This window comes from Fringilla coelebs (genome assembly GCF_963513975.1).
Source record: "Fringilla coelebs genome assembly, chromosome: 4".
Lineage (NCBI taxonomy): Eukaryota > Metazoa > Chordata > Aves > Passeriformes > Fringillidae > Fringilla > Fringilla coelebs.
In genome coordinates this window covers 19,105,453-19,132,177 of record NC_140032.1, presented here as the reverse complement: position 1 = coordinate 19,132,177, position 26,725 = coordinate 19,105,453, and the positions used below count along the sequence as shown (strand labels likewise).

Here is a 26,725-nt window from a genome sequence, read left to right as displayed (position 1 = left end):
TCACGTTCGACAAGGTCCTTGACCAGATCATCTTACAGAAAGAAGTGTTCCCATGTTCCCCACACTTACCAGTTTGACATACCTGTACGTACACCCACACAGTCTTACAAACTGCTGATTAAAGTGAAATCAAGTAAAAAAATACACTTCAGCCATGGGAGCCTTCCACCTATTCTTGCTTCTGATGTGCTCAGGCAAGGACTGCATTCATACTCTTGTAAAGGACTTATATTCCCTGCTTTTATAAAGCAGTGCCATTTTATTTCAATGAATCCTCCAAGAAGGAAAGTTATACTCAGCATGACTAAAAGGTGCTTTCAACTCAAAACACAAAGCAGATTATAGTGAGAAAAAAAGTCAAGGTGGTCCACAAACCAAAGACAAGCATGAAGTCAACAATTCTATTTTCTGTGAGAAGGAGGAAAAAAAATTCACTTTCTTTAACTTCGAGGAGAAGCTTGCAAGCCAATGCTGTAATTGCTTTACTCTCTTTTTAAACCACTAAAAATATAGAAAACTTTTAGTAAAATGCAGCATGACTTTGAAAAAAAGGATACTTTTTCTTTCCCTCATATTTCAATATTTCCATTTATGTGTCCAGCTAACACTCACCACCTAACAAAGATGGGGAACATCAGTCTTGGGAGTAGCACTACAAAATAGTGTTTTAACTCCCACAACACCAACCCTGCTGCAAAATCCAGAACTGTAAGCACTGAGAAGATTTTTTTCTAAATAGTTTTCATTTAGGAGTATCAATAACATACTCACCATGGGTGGAGAGGTAGCCTAACCACGTGGGCAATGAAAACACATACTAAACAGAAGAGTAGCATGACTAAAGCTGAGGAAGAAAGAACATGAACATCCTTGGAATTCCCTACCCCCCTCCACAGCTCCAGAAAGACTTTCTAGACTTGAAATGTCTGACCTCCTGAAGAGTCTAATTTAAACCTCTCTTCTCCTGAAAGCTTTCACTGCCCCCTTTTTACCTCATATAATCTAAAGTTCAGAAACAGTGTCAAAAGGACACCAGAAATTATGCTTAAATGTGTGGCCAACAAAGAAATTATATCTAATATTTCAAAATTCTTGGAATTAGAGGATGTAGGGTAGAGCTTTTGCTGAAGTGTTTATCTAGGTAACCATTAGAGGGGCTCAGTCCTTCTAGGCTCTTACAGTGCACAGAGCAGCTTACACAAATGTATTCAGCCTGAGAGAACAGCTTCCTTACAAAGGTGTTTCAAGTGTCCCATCTCCCTGTTTAACATGCGTTTTGTGTCATAATTTAATCCTTTCCTAGGCAAAGAATTTGACATAGCACTGTTGGAAAGATTAGCTCTTCCCCCAGCCTCAGCCCCTCCCAGGACACTCTAACTACTGGCAGTTCCTACACATCACCTCAAAGTCGCTGCAAGTATCAGCACTTCGTAGCAATTATACTTTACAAAAAATTCTGCAGCTTCTAATTGAGCCAGGCACTTTTTATATAGGAAAACACTTGATTATTTTTTCTCCTTTAAAAAACACAGCTTATGAATTTTACCTGCTTACTGATATATTTGACACTATTGGAAAAATAAGGCAGCTGATTTAGGAAACAAGAATTATTCACACTAGAGAGATCTGTATCATTAACCATTTTTTGTTTCTTAATCTGTTCTTTGTGTGCTGAAGATAGAGCAATTCTGCCACCTAGAGTAAAATTCAGGTCCAAGATAAAAAGATTTTGGTGAACATATACTGTGTGCTTGACTAATTTGAAATGGAAGAGATACTTTCTCTGGCAGATAATTAAATGCAAATATTATGGGTTTATTCATTTATTTTTTTAAGGCATGCTACAAAATATTTAGTCGGGTGCTTGCTATCAGAATCAGCAGCATTGCCAGAGAACCAGGTGAAATATATAATAAATACAGCTGAGATAATTTACATTTTTATTGGTCCTTTCATTACACACTTCTCCAAATATTTCCACAACTTCACACAGAAGTTATGTTTCCCCATATAAATGGAAGAGAATTCCCTTAGCAAGGTTTTTAAATCCAGAATTAGTCTATTTGAGCAAATCAGAAAATTAAGAAAATTATAATCCAACTGAAACATAAAAATGGTTCCAGTTCATATATATATATACACACAAACACACGTGTGTTTGTATATTTCCAAATATTACTATTACTATTTTGGAGGCCAAAAACTGCTGCCAGTTGATACATGAAACACTGTCTGTTCACTGGGAGGGGAAAAGTGAGGCAATGGCAACACAAATTTCTTACACAGAGCTGGTGATCTTTAATTTAAATAAAAGCCAGGATTTTAACATCTCATTAGTATGAACTAATGCCTCTACATCCAGTTGTCTTACTCACAAGAACAAAGAACTTGTCTCCTCAGATAGGAATCTGTGGTTTTAAAGATTCTGATAAATTTAATGCAATAACTCATCCTTTTCTGGGGGCTGAAAGGACATATGCTGAGCTCTTCCATGAGCACTCAAAGTACCAAGTAACGCATAATTTTACTCTAGTGACTCAAATACATTTGTCATCGTGGTGGATGGAGATTTGCTTGCAACTAAAAAGACTAAATATATTATTTTCTTCCTCTCTTTTCTCTCAGTCAGGGGAGAGCACCCTATAGAGGGTATGCAAGGTTAATCCCTTAGCTCATCAAGCAGTGGCTGAAAAGGCAGGAACAAGAATTCCCTTCAGGGGCAAGTATTGGATGTAACCTTCAGACCACAAAGTCTTTAAAAATTTGTTTCTAGAAGCCAGGAGAGTTTGCCAGATAAAGCCTCTGTCTTTTGTGCAGATCTGTTCCTTAAACACTGCTACTCCTGAAGCTGAAATAGTGAGATAACTGAACCTTGGCATGACCCTTCCTAGCCATCATCATGTGGTTGCTCTTGTGATAAAAAAAGTACCAAAAATCAGTTAATCAGGAATCAGAAATAGCCTCTGCTTCTTGGCAATAATATGTTGCACCGAATGCACATAGCACACTTCATCCGAGGATCTAAGTGTTTTGAAAACATTAATTAAGCTCTGCACTGCTATTATGATTCACAGAATGCCATTATCACACCCAAGGGATGCAGGAAAGAAAGCCATTGAAGCAAAATATAGGGAAGCAAGCCCTTGAAAGCAAAATGATTCTGGTTCCATTTCAGATCACATCGACCTACATACATCCTAGGACAGAGAAAATGAAGTCAAGGATTACTCAGAACAGAGCAGTTGATTTTTATGTGATTTATGAAGCATAGATACTTTTTAAAAGTACTGGTTTCTTCTGACCTTTCTTCCTTTTCTTGTCATTTGCAGGATTATGTATTATTAGCATTTCCCAGTCCTACTATTATTTCTGTATATTCTGTTATCTTCCTAACCTTGAATACATTCACCTTTCTTTTCAAATCTGCTAGTCTCAACCTACTTCCAATCGTTTGACCTTTGAGTATCACATTTCCTCCAAACACCCTATGCCTCAAGTTCTTTCACTTGACATTTCCCTCCAGAAGTCAGAGAACATTTTTTCCTCTCTCAGCCTTTAGCACATTTTTCAATACTGCACCAATCATTGCTGACTCCCTGGGGAGCAAATCATTTTCTATTCTAGGAATCAGGAGTAAACAGGCAGAGTGGATCTTGGGAGCCAAGAGCAGTAAGCATTCATTGTCCACCACTACGTCCTTTCAGCTCATCTCCATTACAGCAGAAACACACTGAAGGATATGTTTGAGGTTCAATAATTGGTGTGTTCTGTGCTGTGATAAGTCTTTGTGGCATCAGTCATGTTATCAACAAGCAGCCAGGATGACTGAGTGCCTCTCGGAAGTGCCAGTGCACCAAAGCTCAGTGGGCAGACACCAGGACTTGGAGGCCTGCACACAGCTGGCAGGGCTGTGATCTGACTGGGACCATGAAACACGGTGGGGAAACTTACACAGCTTCTGCAAGGGGTGGTTATGTATTGAGGTTTTGTGGACTTCTTGTACAAGTTCCCCATGCACTGGTCCTGCTGCTTATGCAGGCTTTGACCACCCCAGTATCTGGTGGAGGGATAATAGAGCAGAGCACAAGTAACTGAAGTAACTGAGGATGTTTCAGGAGTGCATTAATGATGACTTTCTGACTCAAGTGATCACCCAAAAGCCAGCCAAAAAAGGGCAGATGCTCTGCTGGACTTCATCCTTGCAAAGGAAGAACAACTAGCCAGGGGTGTTGTGATTTAAACCCCACAAGCACCTCAGCCCCCTACAGCTGCTCACTCACTACCTTCTGCAGAGTGCTGAGGGAAAGAATTAAAAGAGGAGCAAAAGTGAGAAAAATTGTAGGTTGAGGTAGGAGCAGGAAAGGGAGAATGACAAAAAGAAAAAGCTTGCAAAAGCAATTGTTTAGCGCCAGCCAACAAATGCCCAACTAAATCCCTGAGCAACATCAACCCCTGGAAAACTCCTTCCCAGTTTTATGGCGGAGAACAATGTCACGGAATCTCCTTTTGGTCAGCTGGAGTCAGCTGTCCACCTCCAACCTCCTCACTGCAGCAGAGTAAGAAACAGAGAAGGCCTTAATACTGTGTTAGCACTGTTCAGCAGTAGTGAAAATATTGGTGTGTAATGAGCCTCACTTCAGTCACCAGTCCAAAACATGGCACTTAGGAGGTATTTTCTGCACAAAATTAACTTCATCCCAGCCTGACTTAGTACAGGGAGTGTGAAGGCTGGGGGCAATCATGAGTTTGGGATCCAGAAAGGAGGGGACAAGGCAAATACCAAGACTCTGCACTCCAGAAGAGTACTTTTGGTTTCCTCAGGGACCTGCTTTGAGGAGCCATGTAGAGTACAGGTCTGGAGAAAAGAGGAGGGCACCTGTTGGATTTTTTGTTCAGGAATCACCTCCTCCAGTCTCAAGATTTGTCTCTCCCAATGTGCAGAAAGAACTCCTGCACAGATGTACAGGAAGTTCATTTCAAAACCATCTATCAAAAGGAAAAAATAAGAGATGACAGCAGGGACAAGTGACCCAGGAAGAACACAGAGTCACTGCCCAAGCGAGTAGTAATGGAGTTAGATAAAATCAAAGCCCATCTGAAGCTGAATCCAGTGAGAGACACAAAACGGAATATGAAAGGCTTCTACAGGCATATGACCAACTTAAGGAAGATTAGGGGCAGTGTGCTGCTGAATGGGCTCTATAGTAGCAGTCAACACAGATAAGGCTGAGGTACTCAGTGCCTCCCACACTCTGGTCCTTCCTAGCAAGATCTGCCTTTCAGAAATCTCAAGTTCTTGAAATCAGCGAAAATGTCTGGAGCAGGGAAAGTGCTGTCAGTAGAGAAGAGATGCACCCACAATGAGAGAGCCAGCCAATGTAATGTCACTGTGAGACCACGATCAATGATCTTTGAAAGGTCATAGTGACTGAAATAAGGTTCCTGACGACTGGAAGACAGCAAATGTCATGTTCCAGAAGCACAAGGAGGCAGATATGAGAAACTGCAGGCCAACTGGCCTCACTTCAAACCCTGGCAAAGTGGTGCACCAAATAATCCTGGAAGCTATTTCCAAGTGCACTCAGAAGGTGATGAGTTAGCATAAACTTACAGAGCAGAACTCATACCTGAACAGCCTGGCAGCCTTCCACAACAAACCGATGAGCTCAGTGGGTGACGCTGTGTCCCGGCGGCGGCAGGCGATCGGCATGCCCGCCACGAGAGGCCGCGCCCCACCTCAGCCGCCGGCAGGCGGGATCGCGGTCCGGCCACTGCCCGGGGTCCTGAACTGCCACAGGCGGCCGATAAACGTGGACTCAACGCCGAAGGATTGGGGCAAAGGAAAAAAGGAAGGACTCTCCGCTTACTTCTTCGAGCTGCTCTATTTCCTTCCCGCGCAGGAGCGGTGCTGGGGTGGCACCGCATGGAATCGGCAGCGCGACACGGGAGCGGCGCCGGAGCGAGGCGGGTGGCGCAGCAGGGCGCGGGCAGGGCCGCGGCAGTGCCGGCCGTACGAGCGACCCCTCCCGCAGCAGGAGCCGCGGCAGCGAGCGGCGGGGCTGTCCCGCGGCGGCGGCGGGGCAGCCCATGCCGCACGGCTGCTCGTCTCCGGCGGCCGAGAGCGGTGTTGGCTGCAGAGGCCTGCGCGGCACGAGTGCCGGCGGGGCACGGCAGCCGCGCCGCTCGACGAGGGGGCAGTGGCAGAGAGCGGGAAAAAAAGAAAACCAGCGGCTTTTACGGAGGAGGGGGGTGGAATCGCAGGAGGGGACTGTCTGGCTAGCCAGGAGGGGTCTGGGGGGACAAATGTAAACATAACCTGGAGCGGGAAAGACACAGACCAATGGCAGAAAGGAAAAATCGTAACTGACAGCGAATTCTCTAGATAAAGGGGTGTCTACAGGGGCAGAACTTTTGAGGATAGACAGGGAAAAATCTGGAATTATTAAAACTGCCACGGCGAGACAGGGGACAAAACAAACCCATACAGAGACTAAACATACTCCTCAAACCCCCACTGCACTAGGCAGGAAGAGACCGTGTATCTCCAAACTCCCACTGCCACAAGTGGGTGAGAAGAGAGTCATGGATATGGTTTATCTTTGCTTCATCAAGGCTTTTGACAGTCTCATATAACTTTCTTCTAAATACACTGACAAAATACAAACTAGAGAAGTGGACAATGAAGTAGATTGAAAACTGGTTGAACTGCCCAGATGGTTGCTGTGATCAGCAGTTCAAAGCCTGGCTGAAGGACAATCACTAATGTATCCCTGAGGTTGATACTGGGGCCAGTACTGTTTAACATCTTCATTAGTGAACTGAAAGATGGAACCGAGTGTGCCAACAGCAAGGTTGCATATGACAAATTTCGGGGAGGAGTGGCTGATACACCAGATGGCTGTGTTGCTTTGCTGCCATTCCAAGGGACCACAGCAGTAGGGAGAAATTAGTAAACAGAAACCTCATGAAGTTAGGGGAGATCAAATTTAAAGTCATGTATTAGGGGAGAAATAACACCATGCATCAGCACAGGCTGTCTGGGGCAAATGGAAGGAAAGCAGCTCTGGAGAGAAGGGCTGGGGGATCCTGGTGAACTTGAGTCACCCTGCACCCTTGAAACAATCCAAAGCACTAGGCAGAGCCAAGACAGCAGGCAGATCACAGAATCACTAGGTTGGAAGAGACCTTCAGGATCATCAAGTCCAACCCATGCCCTAACACCTCAACTAAACCATGGCACTTAGTGCCACATCCAGTCTTTTTTTAAACACATCCAGGGATGGTGACTCCACCACCTCCCCGGGCAGACCATTCCAATACTTTATCGCTCTTTCTGTGAAAAACTTTTTTCCTAATATCCAGCCTAAACTTCCCTTGGTGCAGCTTGAGACTGTGACCTCTCATTCTGTCACTTGCTGCCTGGAGAAAGGGACCAACCCCCACCTGACAACAGCCACCTTTCAGAAGTGCAGAGAGTGATAAGGGCACCCCTGGGTCTCCTTTTCTCCAGGTAAACACCCCCAGCTCCCTCCGTCGTTCCTCACGGGGTTTGTGTTCCCAGCCCCTCCCCAGCCTCGTTGCCTCCTCTGGATGTGCTCGAGCACCTCAAGGTCCTTCCCAAACTGAGGGGCCAGAGCTGGACACAGCTCTCAGGGTGTGACCTCACCAGTGCCGAGGGCAGGGGGAGAACGAGCTCCCTGCTCCTGCTGGCCACACTGTTCCTGACACAGGCCAGGATGCCCTTGGCCTCCTTGGCCACCAGGGCTCACTGCTGGCTCCTGGTCAGTCACGTTCAGCCCACCAGCACCCCCAGGTCCCTTTCTGCCTGGGCACTGTCCAGCCACACCGTCCCCAGCCTAGAGTGCTGCAGGGGGTTATTGTGGCCAAAATGCAGCACTTGACACTTGGACTTATTAAACTTCATCCTGTTAAACTCTGCCCATCTGTTCAACCATTCCAGGTCTCTCTGCAGAGCCCTCCTACCCTCCAACAAATCGGCACACGCTCCCAGCTTAGTGTCATTGCAAATTTACAATGAAATACTCAACACCCTCATCCATGTCATCAATAAAGATATTGAACAGATGATACTTGCAGTGGTGATACACAACATAGGTACTGGGACCAGCCCTGCACTCCCCAGTACAGACATACAGCACAGATGAATTGGAGCAATTCCAGCACAAAAAATACTCTGGAATCTCCATCTGTGGAGATAGACAAAACCAAACTGAATATAGTCCTGAACAACCTGCTGTAGGTAACCCTGCATTCAGCAGGGGTGTTAGATTAGACAGTCTTCAGTGGTTCCTTCTGATCCTAGTTCTGTGACTATGTGACCCATGTTCTGGTGACTGGATAAGACCTAAATAATTTAAAAAAAAAAGAAACTGACTTTCCCCCAATATGTTTAAAACTCAACATACAGAAAGAAATCAGAGACTGTCAGACATTCTCATACACTAGCTGCAATCCACCAGCAGGTTAAACCTGCAGATGTCTCACCCACAGTAAGAGCTCAGAACACTTTTGAAAAACTAGGAGGGTTCACTGAGTGCATTGGATTCCAATTAAGACAAGCTGCAACACTTTTTCAAGAATGGAAACACAAACTACAGAAACAGGGACTATGCTCTAGCAGAATACTTGTTAATGTTGTCAGATAATGAGCAGAAATGAGGGGATAAGGTTGAACATTCTTCTCTCCTATTTGTGTGGACTCCATTAACATATACAGGGTTTTCAAATAGCTAGAACACAGATGTGAAATAGATTGAGAGCACTACTGAAAGTCTTTTTGATGTTTTCATACCACTTATGTTTTACATTCTCAATACTTTTGCATCTTTTCCATTCCCCCATCATGTTACTTTATGAAAGTCCCTGTTTAAGAAGCAGGAAGGTGAAACCTGCTTTTTATAATATATTCTTTCCTGGATTTTCATTTCAATTTTCATTCACTCCTCCCCATGCCCCCCACCCTCTAAAATATGAATAGGTTAGAGTATCTTGAACAACAGAGGAGAGTTTAATGGAGCTTTGGAAAATCACCACTTTTCTTTGCAAGAAAAAAATGCTTAGCTCTCAGAAATTCTATCCCTTAATCTGGTATAGTACTTTTAATTAACAGAAGCTTAACATTCATTCACCCCCTTGCAAGAAGCCAGTCACTATTGCCTTTATTTTACCAAACAATTGAACTGTCTAATTAAAAGTCACAAAACAAATAAGTGACAATGAGAACTAGATTTCAGCTTCTGAAGCTTAGCTAAATGTATTATGTTATCTATTTATATTCATTAGAGCAAAGATCTAAAGGCATATCTTTGCCAGTACTCACCTTTGAAGGGCCAGAAGACAAAAGAAATCTCTCACTTCAAAGTAACAATAGACAAAACAACTGAATTTTTCACTTGAAAGATTCATTGCTCTAAGGTATTAGTGGAAATTTATAAAAATACTTACCCATCTATTTATTTCTACATACATATGCATGTGTGTATATATATATATATAAATCACACACACACACTAGCTGATGTTGATCTTGAAGTAGACAATGTCAATTTTCTTTTAAGGAAGCTTTTGGGGTTTGGGGTTTTTTCCCCTCTCACACTAATGTGAATATTGCCATGCTAGGCAGTAGCTATTTCATCTCAATAGAACCTGGTTGAGCTGCTCAGGGTTGAGTCTTATCAGGTACAGCCCTCAAATCACACAAAGCACAGCCAGCAGCAGCCTAGGCAGATCAAATACTAAGCTGGGGTGCAGTGGGCAACCGCAGCAGGGACTGCTTTATCTGTCTCCTGAAACAGAAAGAACAAAGTCCTACCAGTTCATTAAAAGCAGCTTTGAAAGTCCTGTAGTTTTCTCAGGTATTTCCAGAGCCACTTAAGATGAAGAGGGCTGTAAAAAGTTGTGTAAGGTTCATGAAACAAACTTCTTCCCAGTTCAGAGCAAGAAATTACTGTTGTCTTATCAATTAAAAAATGGAGAAAAACGCCACACCATTTTCACTAAACACAGGTAAATGACCTGCAATAGTGCAGAATATAAGTGATAATAAATTATATTCTTCCACAGTGAGACTGCACCTTTTGTTTTCATACACAACAGACATTTTCTGTGTATTTCTACAACCCAGTTCTACAGTATTGTGGAAAGAAAGTGCAACTAAAGATTCAGTGATTAAAGTTTTAGTTACACTTCCAGAAGGACTTAGGAGGATATGGTCAGTTTCTTGCTAACAGAGATGGGGGGCAGAAGTGCAATAGAAACACCAGTAATAACCTAACTGGAAAACATTATTTGGAAGAAATTCCTTAGCTAACTTGCATGAGCTATAAATATCAAGCTGGCAAGTTGATGGAGCACTATTTAAGTGTTTCCAATTGATAGGATAATATTTTAAACCAACCTGAAATCCACAGGTGCTGATAAATCTTTCTGGTGTCCATACCAGTAAACAATAAAATTCAAGGAGCAAGGAGGCTTCTAGGTATAAGATCCACAATCCAACAGTATTTTCCTGAAAAGTAATACCAATGTGATTTTTGAATTCCTGCCATTTCCATTATTCTCTGTTCCTCAAATTCTCCACTGCTTCAATCATATCCTACAGTAGAGTACTGATCAAAGCAGGTGTCCTTTACTGCTGCAATCCCCTCTTTTCTTATATATAGAAAAGCATCCCAGTAGGACACTCAGATTTCCCCAGATCTTCAGTAGGAAAATTGTGAATGTGCTGTTTCATGGGCACAGCACTAAAACAGTCATTCACCACTGCAAGACCCTGAAGAAAAAAGAGGAAACAGCCAATGTTTCAGCAGAGCTCAGGCTGCACCTAAAGTGAGAGAACTATTTGTTTAATTTCCAAGCCTTCCTGTTTAAATGAATGTTTGATTTCCCCCAGACAGGGAATACAGTAAAAAGTAAAAGGCTTTTTTCACAAAAAGCTAAGAAATGGAGCTGCCTGCCTAGTTTATGTAATTCTTTGCAGAGAAGTCATCCTCTAATGTGAATACTAATTTCCCTTGTGAAAAGGAGCAGCAATAATAACCAACAAGTTGAATGTTAGCATATTTGCGACCTGTCAAATCAAAATGTGTGAATTACAGTGCTGCTTTCTCCACTGATGTTTGAAATCTAACATATGCCAGTTTACACAGTGCTTGGAGATGGAGAGCATCTTTTAAAGTCATGGATAACATACACCCCCTTCTCTCTCTGGAACAAAAGAAGAAAATTAATGTTTGGTTGTAATGCAACAAAAAAAAAAAAATCAATCACAGCTCTTTGATAAAGGTTTGTCTGAGATCCCCTGGAAAATAGGACACTTGAGAATTCTTAATTACAGTAGATACAAATCCAAAATAGTTACAGCAAATTAGTGCCAAGGAAGGCTGAATTACTTCCATACAAATCTCAGAATAGTTTGGTTTGAACGAAGAGGCACCACCTTTACCTACAGATGTAAGTAAGCAGAGTATGGGGCAAATATTCTTCACAATTTTGGTTAAGGGCATATTTAAGATAATCTAGATAAAGAAGTGAATGTGTGTTATTAGGGATCTTACACTTGATTTCAATAGCTCTAGATAAAAAGGTGAGCATGAGCAGCAGAACTGTATTCACTGCTACACACTCGGGTACAAGGCATGGGGAAGTCTATAGTCTTTAATTGAAAATGCCAGCTGACATTTCTGCTTTTGTGGAGCTCCCTTTCACAGTACTCCTGCAGGATCTTTATTTTTAAAACACAGACTCTCCAAAGAATTCTGAAATTATTACCATACAGTGTTACTAATGAGGGTCTGAACAGCAGGAGTCTGGTCAGAAATGTGGAGGAGCCCCATTTGTGTTTTTCTTTAGCTTGCTTTAATGCTGAAGAGTATGTTACATCTCTCAATATGATGATTCAAAAAGAGCAAAGTTAGTTTTTACAAGAGAAATGATTACCACAGCAGCTGATGATTACCTTGCACAACTGGCCATACTATAAATGTCATTATCAGGAGTACACATCCAATCCCAATCCCCATGTGCAAATTAGCACATTAGTTGTTGATTAGCAACTCAATAATCCTACATGAGGCTGCCAAGTCTCTTTCATAACATCCAACCTACATTTAGAGCATTCTGTGGGATAAATTAGTTTATATTAATAAAACTAATCATCTAATGGCTCTTGTACACTTTTTTATGCACATTCCGTCTTTAATGAAAATAAAGCCTGAAAAATCTAACAAAGTGCCTTCACTGTTCCTATCAAGTACACAAACATATTACTCCTTTTAGTTTCTTAATTCCTGGCCACTATGTCACAAGCACTGTCACAAAGGGTTTGCAGAACTCCAAGAAGAACTACCATGTTTCCTTTCATTCACACTACTCTGGGATATAGAAGAATAAAGTAATATTAATTTTTTTCTTTTCAAGAAAATAACCCTATTCGAGACTGCAGTAACTAGAGCTCCTTGAAGGCTTTTCCGTCATTTATATTGGCATGATTTAGGCAGAAATTAGAGAATTTTCTCCACTACCTGCAGAGCCTCAATTGGTGTATTTGTCTCTGGCTTATGTTAGCACTGGTACTGAGTAGCTACAGCAGCTCTCTCAGACATGCCACTGATCACTAGCAATGCACAGCAGCTCTGGCCAGACCTGCCTGGACTGCAGTATTCCAGGCAGAAAACTCCAATAAATAACAATAACAAAGCAAAACTCCAATAAAAAACCCTGAAAAATAAATTGAAAAACCTAAGATTTGCCTGTAGAATGAGGATATACACTGCTAGCAAGAAAGCAGCAGAGGTGTCCCAGACCTGCTTTAGGCACTGGAGGCTGCACAAGTCCATTAAAGAGCATAGACTGCACTGCAGAAACCTTTCATTGCATTATGAAGACAAAAGTCAGATTCACTACAAAACATAACTTCATGTTGAAGGCAATGCTGCCACCAATGGGTTGAGCAGATGACTGAAAGAAATCAAGATCACCAATACACAACTAATTGATGTATTTAGTTAGTCTACACTAGAAAACTTGTCTTTAAAGGATGTATTATTTTCTATGAGAAGTTTCTAAATTGAGGTTTTTGAATTTTTTTTTAACTGTTACATATTAACTTTGGAATTTTCAGTGTTTACAAATCAGAAGTCATAATCAAAGCAGGAACTACAGACTTAAAGCACACCAGTGGCCAAGCAATTGTCTGGATGCATGAACAGAAGAACTCTTCAAAGTGACAGGAACCTTGTTAGGAAAAGTTCACATTCAGAAGCCCTTTGCTTGTTCGGTACTGCAGATACATTAACTTTGCCAACTTTATCAAAACCCTGTGTGTTTTTCTTATGTCTCTTCTGAAATTAATCAAAATCTCTGACAATGCAAACTGCAGTTATCCAGGCTGTTATATGCTCCAACTAGGCAACAGCAATCTGAAAAAAGAAAATACTTTAAACACAACAAGGATGGGGTTTGGGAGAATTTGGAAGGTGGGGCTGTTGGTTGGTTGATTGGTTTGTTGGGAGTTTTTGTTGTTGTAGATATTTACGGTAGTTATCCATCTTGCAGTCTTCCTGGTAGATGATATGCTATCTCCAGAGGAATATCAGATGTTATTTCTGATGTTTTATTTATCTTTCTCAAGTATTTTATCTAAAATTGCTACAAAAAATTTATACACACTATAGATTGAGCATAAAGCAGAACTGACCTTTGTGGTTTTTTAACACAAAGTATTTCCATTGACAATCCTTCTTAGGATCTTATATCTACACTTTTTAAAAGGGTGTATTTCTTAAGGGCAGGAGTAAGGAAGGGGGAAAAAACCCAAATATCAACTACATAGTCTGTTTTTGAGCTTCCCTCATACGTAACTTGTACCTTCATTCATTATTCCAGACTCCTGCATTCCAGAGTACAAACAATTCATGGTATATCCCTTCTTCTCCTGTGCCCCTGCCCCCTGTCTCTTTCTTCATCCTTACAATTATTCATGTGCCTGCACCCCCAGGCTGTAATGGTGACAATTTCTGGAATATTTCTCGGAATTTTCTGATGAGAAAAACTGGAGAGTGGATAGTTTAGTAGTAAAGAGAACAGGAGATCCAGCATGAGGTTCAGAAATTACTTCCAGGATATGATTAGCCATAGACTGAAAGCTAAGACCTCTTAGAATACAGACAAAACCTGGCCTTTAGAACTTAACTATTTAACTTCCTCTTTGGAACACAGAAGCAGAAGAGGAAGGATTGAAACAGACAAGTACTGCAGCATTAAGCGGACAGAAAATTCAGCTAACCTTCTCTTTGAATACAAATAAATTCATTAAATAAATAAATATTTCCCACTGTATTGATATATTTGTGGATACTTAGCACAGCTTTACAAGGCACCCAAAGTAACAGGGAGTATATGGTAGACCTTTCTGAAACTGTTCCAGAACCAAAATAACCAGGAACACTCTCAGCCTAGGAACAGCTAAATGCCCAAAAGATCTTACAGGAGATTACCTGTCCCATTTCAACCCTACATCACATCCTTCACCTCACTTAGGGCAAGCAGGATACTATAGAATTTCACAAGTGATTCCATCACCAGTGAAATTGGAAAAACTATCAGTTTAAAAGCTGAGTTTTGGCAGTGTAAGGCAACAGACTTGGATTCAATAGTAGTCAAATGCAGTTCATCAGAAAAAAAAAAAATCAAACCCTGACTTCACTGACTGCATTCCAGATTGCTGAAGCTGTTAATTAACCAAATCTCAGTAATGTCCTTTGGGATTAGAATGCTGTGTGTTCCACTTGCTTGGGTGCCAAGTCTTGCAGTAAAATAAGCCATTTTTTATAAGCTATGCTTAATAGCTCAATCAAGATTTGCAGGAGAAATTAACAGCATGTTCCCAATAATTTAGCTCTCTGAAGATGCTGACTTAGGCTTTGCCAGCCTATATGATTTCCCCATTGATAAACTGTTAATAGTGTTTAATCAAGAACACCAAGGACAAATTGAAGTGAAACTAGTGACCAACTCACACACACACACTAAATTACTGCTTCTGAAGTGGGCTGAACTAGATAACTACAGCTGAACATAATTTATATACAGACTCAATTATCAATATCCATTTTTATCTGGAAAAAAACTAAGTTAAATTCTCTAAACATGACTCATATTGAACCTGTGGTTCACCTGTGTTGTCAGTCCCTGATTTACCCCACCACCATCTTGTCACCTCTACATAAGTGGGATTTTTAGTTACAAGAGAAGCTGCATTGAAAAAGCTCTTCTTGAGCCTCTTCCTTCTCCGAGCTTCTTCTTCTCCTCTCCTTCCCCAAGTTAAAAAGAGTATTAAACAACAACAAGGGTTTGGGGTTTTTTTTCTGGTAGAGAGCCACAGGCTCTCAAACCAATCCTCATGCTCAAAATCACAAGGCTACATATTATTCCAGCAGTCACTTGGAAAGGCTTTTCAGCTTGTTCAGAGGGGAAAAAAAAAAAAGGAGCGAAAAGAAAACAAAACAGCACAAGCCCAAAATGTTAAACAACTTAAGCTGAGAAAGGATCTTTCAAGCAAAAGCAGGAAGACTCAGGATTTAGAAACCTGACTGTTGCACCCTAGTTGCCAAACAAAATGGTCTCTACCTTTCCTTTCACAGTAATATTGCTGTCAAGCTTTAATAACAGCATGAAAAAAGAAATACTGGCCAGAACCCTAAGGAGAACCAAGAAAACTTATCTCAAGATAAAATAATTTGAAAAAAAATCAAGAATTATATACTCAGGGAACAGACTAAGATCAATTAAAATTACATAACATGTTCACTAACACAGTTTCACTTTTCAAAATGAAAGTCAGATTTATTCAACATTAAGTGCAACAACACATCAGAAATCAATAAAATCAATTTTCACTTATAAAGTAAAGCAAAGTAACATGAATAAACACAGGAAAATACTGTCTGAGACTCTCCAAGCAGGACATTTCTCATAAGACTCACAGAAAAGGAAAAAAAAAAGATTTTTATATGCAAACAGACTAAATTCCCCCAAATTCAGGTTTTTTTCCAGTTGTAAAGCAATATATAGCTAATGGGAGGTAAACTAGAAAAGGGGATGAAATGCATCATGCTGTACAACACCAAAGAAATACTCCAAATGCATTTGTGTACAGCATTAACAACATGCAATAGGTGAGGTTAAAAGCAAGTACAGTGTATATATTAGAGACAGAACCTAGTCAGTTTGAGGGCTTTCTTTCTTGTTTTAGTTCAACTAATGAAAACAAACAGAAGCCAAGAGCAAACAGAGGAAGAGCAGAATCTGCATGGAGAACATCTCTTCCCAGAACAGTAAACATCTTAAGATTCAAATTTTGCACTCATTTACTTGTCTTGGTCCTCTTCTTGCTATGTCATTAAAACATATCCAGATCCAATGGGCTTTATGCAAGTATCTACATTTTTATAAAGCAGTAATTAAACAAAACAATGCAAGTCATTCCAATTCTGCTAATCTTACAAGTCAGGCATTAATATGCTGAACACTCACTACAACTCAATGTTATTTAAATTTAAAACAAAAACAGGGCACGACATCTCCCAAACAGCCTTGCTGAAGTCTAGGGTATTCTCATTATATTTGTTGCTTGGAGGAGAGCAATGTGAAAACAGACAATGTGCTACCCAATTCATTTCATTAAGAATTATTCAAACCATACTTTTAGACAACAGCTGGTCTCTTTGTTCATTCTATTCAGCCTGACAGATTTCTCTTTCCAGTCTTTTTTTTTTTTAAACAGCAGTTTTTTAAGACAAACTCCCAAGATCTCCTATAGATTTTGTCAGCTATTGAAAAGCAAGCAAGCATAGCACACATGCAAGTTAATAGACTTAGAGAGCCAAATATAATTAACTACAAAGTTCCAAGCAGTACATACATCTGCATTCCCCTGGGGAGACTCCATTTTACTGGGAGATGGATTTGAAAGCTGATAAAGAACACAGGTTACCTGGTTCACTTCTGAAGTTCTCTGCCTTCCACACAAAGACTTACCAGAATCCATTCTACCACCCAACAAGCTAACAAGCTAGTACAAATATTTAAGATTGTCATCAATTTCTGTAAGAATGGAGTGATGGCTGACAACTGAAGACTGACCTTAATTTTAAATGAATTCAAGTCTGAAAATAATTGTGCAGCATTAACTTAAGACACAAATAAACAATCAAAGGATAATTAAAGGATAACTTTACCACTCAGACACAAATCACACCAGGCAATGCTCTACCTCGTTCACCTGAAGTACAGCAGTGTTTTTACAATATCCAACTGTGACAAAGTCTTTAAAAGGCAACTATTTATCACTTATCTATTAGTAATTCCCAAAAAAGCCTGTAATACTCTAAATTAGAAACAACTACCAGTACCTGTTTTTTTAACAGGAGAAGGATCACAAAGAACTGAGTTGAATTAAAATGAAAGGAATGCGAAGGACAAAGTTTTCATTCAGATGTCTTTAGCACATATTAAACCAAAACTGACATGAAGACATGCTACTAAAGGTTCTCTGAAACTGCTCTGAGGTCTGGCAATCACCCCAGTTAGTACTGCAACTACTAAATTTAATGTTGGGTGAAAAACAGAATAGAAATTAGAAGAAGGTAATACCCTGGAGAGGACATGTAAAGAAGAAAGAGGGTTTTTTTGTTGGATAAAATGTTACTGATCTGAAAGCCTTGAGACTGAATGTACCACTTATCTCCACCAATCTAAACTGTGAGTGTTCCTTCGGAGATTAAATATCACCGAACATTTTTCATCCTCTCCAATGAGCAAGAGGCATTTCTTTTTACCTTGCTCAAATGTGTAATCCTTAACATCAAAGCAGAAATCAACCTTCCCACTTTCATTTCAGTAAAGCATTAAATGCACAGAAGACACACACAAAATTTGGTAAACTTGAGATTTAAAGTTGTAAAGAAAAACAAAAGATAACACAAATCTACTTTATTTCTGATTGCCTGAAGTAGATTGGTAAGTACTGCCATCTGCTTAAGCAATGTCAGATGCAAGAGCACCCAGGAATAATAGTTTAAAGTTTGACATTTGTTGCCACTTATATGAAGTGGTGCATTCTGTTTATGTAACAGAGGACTAAGTGGAGAGTCAGAAAAACACCATCTGTACTGGGCTGAAAGCAAAAACTATCTGTTGAATACCTGAATGACACATTTGAACTGCAAATGAAGCCTCAAAGAATGGTCACCTAAACATCTACACGCTGTCAGGCAGCCAAACTCTGCAGGCAATTTTTGGTAATTAGTTATCCCAACATCTGTGTCTCTAGCAGAAAATGTTAGCAGCACTCAGACTCAACCAGGTATAGTGGGCTCCACCATGAATCACTGAAGATGCAAGATCCAGGTTAAACTGCCTACAAACAATTTGGAGCAGTGAATCAAGTATAAAATAGTAACACACCCCTATAGTAAGAGCAACTGGAACAGATGAGAAAAATGTGTTCATCCAACTTAACATATAGCACAAGGAGATAAGCAATAGACAAGAGGCCCAAGAATTAGTAATTCCTGTATTTGGCTTTAAAAAAAAAAATTATTTGCATTGTCCACTGCTCATAAATATGCTTGTAATTGAATGGAAAAAACATATTTCATTGCATACTTATGAAAGTAAGATAGCAATCCCTCTCCAGCAATGTATCATGGAAACTAAATGAAACTATTCTGAAACTCTAAAAGCTGGTGATACAAGAAATACTAATCAGCTCATCTCAGCTCATCTCCCTCCTGTGCAAGCCATGCTCCCATATTTTGGGAAGAAAAAGGGCAAAATTTGAAAGCTTTAATTTCTAATTAGATTTATCTTTTTAGGCTTTTAATCAGTTTTAAATTACTGCCTAACTCCAGCTGGCATCCATAAATATCATAAGAAAACTGAAATCAAGTATTCTTATCTTCATAATCTCCTAGGCTTCCAAACAAGGAACTACATTCTTACTATAACATTACTACTTGGATGACAATTGAGAATTTTTTCTCTTTCAGCAAATTGCCCTTCAGGAAGTAGAGGGTAATCCACTACCTAGGTACCAGTGGGGGAAGAAAAGTTGACATATGCCTGGAACTGCCAATGAACAATTTCAAGTTCCATCACTGAGCTGTGGGGATGAGGGATGGAGGGGAACCCACCAAAATGAAAAACCAAAAAATGCAAATGCAATCAAGCTGTTTTAATCTCTAAATCCACTATAAGATGGTAAAAAGCATTCCTCATGGTAACCAAAATGCCCTTCCCAAAACTTTTATGCTAATCAAGTGTCATGTAGCTTTAGTAAGAATTGTGGAAAGGTTTGTGTTTGTTTAGCTTTGGAAGAACTGGGATTTTTTTTCTTCTTTATACAGAGCCTTACATTTGACACTTCTTCAGTTTACAAGTGACTTAAACAGCAACCTTAAACAGGGAGAAGTCTTTTAGGCAATTTCCACAAAGGAGCTGCTGTCCTGACAAAGTACTCTAACAAAATATTTAAATAGCAAAGAGCCTCATCTTCTGAAATACCAGATAATTAAAAATAGAACATGGATTTTAGCTATAAAAGTGAAAAAACACCCAAAACAAAAACAAAACAAAACCCCACAAACCAATCTCTAATGACACTAGCTGACTGTCTCAAGTGACTGATATGCCCTATGAATCCTAGTGGTTGGAATGCTGGCTGGACTCAGTGACTGCCAGAGTTCAAGTGACACTGGTAGCAAACGGAACAGAGAACCTTTTGAGGCACATTGTCTGACTTCTCAGATGTGGACATGTGCCAGGTACTTCAGTGCTAAGACTGGATTTGATGACTGCCAGTGAAGACCTACCTCAGAGCCAGTGCTCTCAGCATCCCTCAGTAACATGACTAACCATTTAAAGATGGGAATTTCTGCAGGAGGAGCAATGGAAGCCACTTACATTGTGGACAAATTTAAATGGCAAGAAATGAGAGTGACTATTAAAATAATAAAAAATAAACTCAATTAACGTAGAATTAGTTTGTCCTCCAACATATAACACTCACCTCTTCTGATTGCATTAATTTAAGATTTTTGTTTTCTAACACATATTAAGAAGCAGCTATAGCATTACAGGACAGGTGATACACTGAGTGTTGAGAGTTGTCTGTACTCCAAAGGTTTGCCATTTTGAAGCCAAAATCTATCACTATGATAATGTTATCTGATTTGTTTGCACAGTATAAAGAGGTAATTTTTCCAGAAAATAGCTTGTTTTTTTAAAAAGATACTTAGCACTTGAACTCTCAGCCAATAAAGAGTTCAATACCTCCTCTATTTCACTTTTAGTAATACTTACTAGAGAAAACTGAATTTGTCTGTTTTGGTGTCTCAATATTTGAGTTTGCCCAATTTTGATATCAGAATTAAGAAGTGCTGCTCTTCCACTACTCAGTACCAGCTTTTCCTCCACGTGTAAATGTTTACTCTCCAGTACCAAAATGCCTCTTCAACTGTTTTGGTAATGATAGAGACAGAGTTACTCAAACCTCACACCAGCCCCAGATCTTATTTTGAACTCAATTATTGCTACAGCCTTCTCAAGTGCAGCAAGATTTTTCTGGTAGTAGTCTTCTCCATGTTGTTTGGGAGGCACAGGAAGTTCCCTACTTGCATAAAAGTGATTGTTCCCTTTGTAGATGTTCAAGTACTTCAACAGGCTTTAAACTACAGCTCTTGAAGGCTCAGCATTGAGGTGGTTCTTCAGCACAAGTCTTTTTTCATTGCTGCTTTTTGTTGTCTGCCATGTACAGAGTGTACAATCTTTGTTCAAAGAGTCCATTGCTACGTTGCAATTGCTTAATTTTGAAGCTACAGCTGGTCAATCTGATGATTCAGAGAATAACGGAACAATATTATGTTCTCATTATTTTCTATTCCACTAATTTTTTCTTCTGCAAACTTTATCAAATAGTTGATTTGTCCCGTGATTTTCTGCATAGATGGCCTACAATCAGTCTCTGTTAGACAACAAAACTCTGGATTATTTCTGTTCTCTTAAGGAATTAACCAATGTACTAGGACATTTAAAGTACTTGCACATGCAAGGCCTCCACCCCATTTTATAACCCTTCTCTTTCAAACATATCACTAATCACAGTAAATCTGTTAAAATGACCACCACTTCTTGAGGAGAGAGCTAACACATTGGGTATGTACAGTGGAACCTAAATAGAAAATGATAGAAAAGACACATATCACTCGATTTCAATTAGCTACAGGCTTTGAAGGCTCCTTACTAGAAAAAATATAGGCAGTCCATGAAATAATTCTTTCACACAGTACATCACATACGTATTGGCAAGAAGTGAGCCCCTAATCACAAGTCCCTGGCAGTGGCACCTGCTACTGAGGCAATTAGAACACCCCTATGGAAGATCTGAGACTGTTTAGTCATCACTGGGTAAATTGCTTCTGTTGACTAAAGCAGGAGATATTTCTTTGGAATGTACCTCAGAAGAAATTCCTGCTCAGTATTAATATTTTCAAACTGAATAAAAGGCACTGTTGCTTAAGCCATACATTTCTTGTCTCCAACTGTTTAAAAAAAATAAAAAATATGATTTTGAACACCTAGCTACTGCTACCCTAAGAAGGCTTCCTTGTTACCTCACAGTAATTTCATCTCTCCCTAAAAAAGCTTCACAAAAATTGCTTTTATCTGAAGCATGTCATCTCTCCTTTATATCTATCTTTATATCTAAAATTATGAGTTAGTATAACAGTATGCATTATAAAATTATACCATTTACTTCAGACATCTCTGAACAGCTAAATCTTCAAACTATACAAAAATAAAGTGTATGAAATCTTACAAAAGGAGGACATTAAGACAATAATAGCTAATTCAAAAAATATAATAACTTATACACAGCAGTAAGCATAAGCAATGTAGCCTACGACAGCTTCCAATTAACAGGACCTCTGAAACATGTCTGAAACAAGAATCAGCTAGAATTGGAACATTCCCAAGCACAATAATGCTTCCAATTTATTATCTTTACCACAGTACAAACTTTCACAACCCAAATGTCCATTGTCTGTCAATCTGTAAACAAAAGCTAATATTCCCCCTCCTCATTTTGAGAGGTGAATTTTTTCAGTCTTCAGTCAAGTTTCACAACCATCTTGCATAAGGAATCAAGAGCCTGTTCTCTTGGTAATTTAATTTTTTTTCTTTTTTTTTTTTTTTGTTTGTTTCTCATACAGCCCGCAGTGAATTAAAATCACAGTGAAAGTCCTGGGAAAAAAATGATCTTTACAGCAGGACTTGAACCATTCTAATAATAAATGCATCTAACAAAGCTTCCCATAATAAAAGCATAACATTTCCATTTCCAGAAATCAAGTCAATTAGAAATGCTAAATTCTACTTAAAAACCCCAAAAGATCTAAAAGTGAAAAGATTCATCTTCTCAGTCAAATACAAGTCTTTCAGTTTCACTTGCAGAGACTGTTCCAGTCTGTAAAACAGTAGTGCAATTCATTTAGTTCTACTTCTTTTATTTTTGTTAAAGTCCGGTAGATAAATGTCCTATTTCTATGGAAAGACAGGAAGATGCTCCAGTAAACAAGAAACTTTGGCAAGCCCAGAAAGGCTTACTAGTCCATTAAAGCTTAGAAGTCCAAAGTGGCTTAAAAATGGTTTATGAATAAACTTAAAAAAGCCCAACAAATCAAATTTAAAAAAAAAAAAAAAAAAAGCTGAAAAAGACAACCTAAAAAAATTAAAGAAATAAATAGGCAGAAATTAATGTAAACTGTCTGAACGTTTTAATGATTTCTCATTGACAGCTGGCACAACCGTTGACAGTACAGTCATTAAATATAGGTGACCTACAGAGTATTCCATTAGGGCATCCACTCTGGAATGCTCAAATGGAATTACATTCCTAAAGATTTAAAAAATAGAGTTCTTATAATATTACTATAGGTTTTCTTCTGCCCACCTCACTTACACTTCTTCTTAAAGAGGTTTTTTATTTTTGATGGCTTTTTATTTTTTTCACCATTCTGGTAGAGGTCCTGGGGGATGCTGCTTATCCTGGGGACAGAAGCAGCTTCGTGGCTGGGTTTGCTATCACTGCCGGTCGAAGAACATGAGGTGTGACGAGGCTTTGGGACTGGGATCCCAGTTGAAAGCTGGTTCATGCTGCAAGACTTCTCCAGGATTCCATTATAAACTTTGCTTGCAGGACTAAAGATCATGCTCTTAGTTTCTGCCATGCCTACACAGTCAGGAGAGCCCCTAGAAACATCTGCAGTTAGAGAAGAGGAGTCTCCCGTAGATGATTCCTCAAGTGAGAATTCTTCTGGTGATACTTTCTGAGGAGAAATTGTCTGGTACATCTCAAGACTTGCTGGAGGAGACTGTTTTCTTCCAATAGATGAATTTAAGGAGTCACATTCCGAACCTGTTTCCTGTACTTCCCTGAGTCAGAGCAGAGAGAAGAGAAAATATAATGAAACTACAATTTCCTTCATACAGTTAAAAAGGAAATTAATTTAGAATCAATAACATTAGTCTAAAAGCACCACCCACACTTTTCCTTAGTAGTTAATTAAACAAAAAAAAAAAATTAAGTTAAACATTTTAAGTTACAACTTGCATTACATCATTTTATTATCTAAACTTAAGGGAATTAGTTTGTGCAATCTTGCTTTTGTGGGCAGCAGCATCTGCCCAGAATCAGTCATTTGTATCTCACTTCAAAGAACAAAGTCTATCTTTCTGGCACGTGAAGTCAGAAAAGTTATGAAATGAAAGAAGGAGATTTAAGCCTATCATATACAAAAAGTTTCTTCAGGACAAGTGTCCCTACCTTTCAACAAGCTCATTTGCTCCTTCCAAAAGGAATTTAACCTTTTCCTATGAGGCCATGTAACAAGAGTAGGTACACGCTCAACATGCTGTAAGAATTGTGTTACCATCCATCTCCTCTTCGCCCAGTAGCTGACATTGCTTTTGATCCTAGTTTCAGATGTAAAAGCCAGTAACATATTGTAATGGAGAATCAGGGTTAGTTCAGTGCACCCTGGATTGTAACATTACTTAACTGTACATGACATGCTAGCTATTTACATACACATACCAGACAAGAACTCTCTGCTCCACGTAGACTATATTAATTTATATTATCCTACAGATTACTTTAACTTTTGGCTTGGTTTAACCTCTAATTCTAAACTGTTAGTCTCAATAATCCTATCAAGAGCTCCAAGTGCTGTTTGCTAATCTCCGTACCATTGTTTATCAGCAGAGAAGTAAATGGCTTCCTCCTCCTCTTCAGTTCGATAGAGAGCTGGGCAGCTCGACACAGAGAGGATGTCAGGGTCAGGGGAGTGCAACGTGTGCTGAGACTGTGGAGATGATGGCACAACACTGCGTCTTGATCTACACAAGCTACTGCTTCTTGCCAGAGTGCTGGGAGCTTTTACAATGGACCCTGAGGCAGAGAAAAAGCAAACCAAAACCCTCCAAGTGACATTGATGTTAACAGTATCTACTCTGAAGATGAAGTAGCAGATATCTGCTCCAGTGACAGTGACTTTTAAACAACTTTGACATCGCTTGACAGTTTCAGAGGAACAAAGACTGACACACCTCATACATTACATTCTACAGCTAGATGAAGCAGCTAATCAAGATGCAACTGCAGAGATTTTGTGCCTGCCAAATACTACCCTGACCAAGTACACCAAAGCTCTGGCTCACTGTACTCTCTTGAGAACAAAAAGAAAAACTCCACTGGAACTCCCAACCCTTCATAAACTAAAAATAGCAGTGCTGAAATTAGTATGTTACACAATGTCTTGTATTTTCTGTGGTGATTTGGAGGTTAGAAGAAAACGTAAAAGTTTTGCAATGTTGGTATGACTAACCAAACAGCCAACTGATATACACTACACTAGTTGAAAAACAGGCTAGATAGAGAAGACCAATTTCATTTACATAACATGACAGAAAATACATAATTCAACCTCATTTTAAGATCAAGAAGTTTCTTTTAGATAACATTGTCTCTTGCCAGGCTGACTATGAATTTCTGGAAGTAAAAATACTAAGAATGGGTGGAGACAGCCACACAAGACTTCATCAGCAAAGTACCCAACAGGAAGTGATAAACTCAAATGTTCCTAATCCAACTCCTCCTTCAAAAGATTATTAGGCAGCAATACTTGTACAGAAAAAAATCTACAGACCTCTTGTCAAGCTAGCTACAAGTCTTAGGATGTTTCACACCCCTCCTCAAACTGTCCCATGGATTGCAACACTGCTTATGTAAGATACACCAGACCCTTACTGGTGCTCAAAATTGTTTAACAACCACAACGTGCTAAAAATCCCTTCAATTATTTTTGTAGAAAAGGATGTCTAGCCTGACAAAATACATTTGATTTTCTGCAATGCCAGTTTATCATCATATAAGTTACAGTTTCCCTTCCTGGAATCTCAGAAAAGGACAAGTTGTCCACTCTCTTTTAGTACAGAAGATCACTAACAGGATGTAACTGCACCTTTGCCAACACATAGGTTTATTTCCACTCCTGAGCAGGAAAGAAAGGTTTGCAATTCTTAACATGACAGTTGACATGTAACTCAAACTTCTAATATTACTTTTGAGGAATTCCCTACTGACCTTAAAAGCTTGTTGGGAGCTCAAAAATCATCTTGTGTCATTACAAAAAAAGTTCCTCAAAGAGCAAATGTGAACTGAGATAAGAGAATAAGAATCTCTTCAGGAAATTTGTGCTATAGGTCCAGGTAAATTCAGATACCATCCTACTTACTGGTATTAAAAAAAAAATTTAAAAAAAAAACAAAACTAAAAAAAAAAACCACCCAAGATTGCACCATCGGTGAATTTTCAGAGAAGTAACAAGCATTTTAATCCTTTGTAGGTGTATACACACAGGAATATGAAGAATTCAGCTATATTCAGCTATGACAATTGAACACGTAGAATTTTCCAGTCCAAATGAAGCTTACTAAATCAAGGAACCAGATAAATTCTAATGAGCCAATGGAAAAACAGAAGTTTCATTATCACCTTCCAGCTGTAAGGACTTTTTTCCAGTGTCAGACACTATTTCTTAATCCATTTTTGTTGTTCAGCTTGAGATTGATCAAACAGCTCTATTACTTGACACCATATAAGCCTATCAACACAAGTGCTCTGGCACAAAGAACCCTGTCCAACAGACTTCAAATTTTGTCAATCTTATGAGTCCAAAGGATGCTGGGGCAAGGCAATAGCCCAGTCCGCTTTAGATCCAGTGATGGAAATAGCTCTTCTTAAGTGACCTCCTGCATGGTGCATTTTGCCTGGAGCCTCATGGCCAAGACAAGCCATTATGCTTCTGTCCTTCCTCGTGTGCATTTGTTATTTTTGTCTAAAGGATGGGAATAATTCAGTATTTACTGAACTAACCTACAGTTATTTGACTCCTCAACACTAGTTTCAACAGCAGATCATTTAGCATATTTTCCTCATACAGTAAAGTTTCAGCTAAGTATGCTATTACAAACGGTACAGTCTTTTCTAATTGTAGTTCCTTTGAATCAACTGCACTTTCTTCTCTGTTTTCACTTCTAAGCAAGAGCTAAATGAGAAGAGGGCCTAGAAAAACTCACAAGTCTG

At 39.4% G+C, this 26,725-nt stretch overlaps 1 protein-coding gene across 2 annotated transcripts in view; it reads right to left on the bottom strand.

Moving 5' to 3' along the window:
• Positions 1 to 15,957: 15,957 nt before the first annotated feature.
• STIM2 (stromal interaction molecule 2) overlaps positions 15,958 to 26,725 on the bottom strand; it is a 68,640-nt gene continuing 57,872 nt past the window's right edge. The window contains exons 11-12 of one of the 2 annotated variants that reach the window (XM_084204661.1): positions 24,328 to 24,529; positions 15,958 to 23,514 (exon numbers count right to left, since the gene is read on the bottom strand). In XM_084204661.1, coding sequence (XP_084060787.1) covers positions 23,034 to 23,514; positions 24,328 to 24,529 — 683 coding nt within the window. In that variant the 3' untranslated portion in view covers positions 15,958 to 23,033. Of the gene's footprint in view, positions 24,055 to 24,327; positions 24,530 to 26,725 lie in introns of both variants that reach the window. The other variant, XM_084204662.1, reaches the window with a different exon arrangement.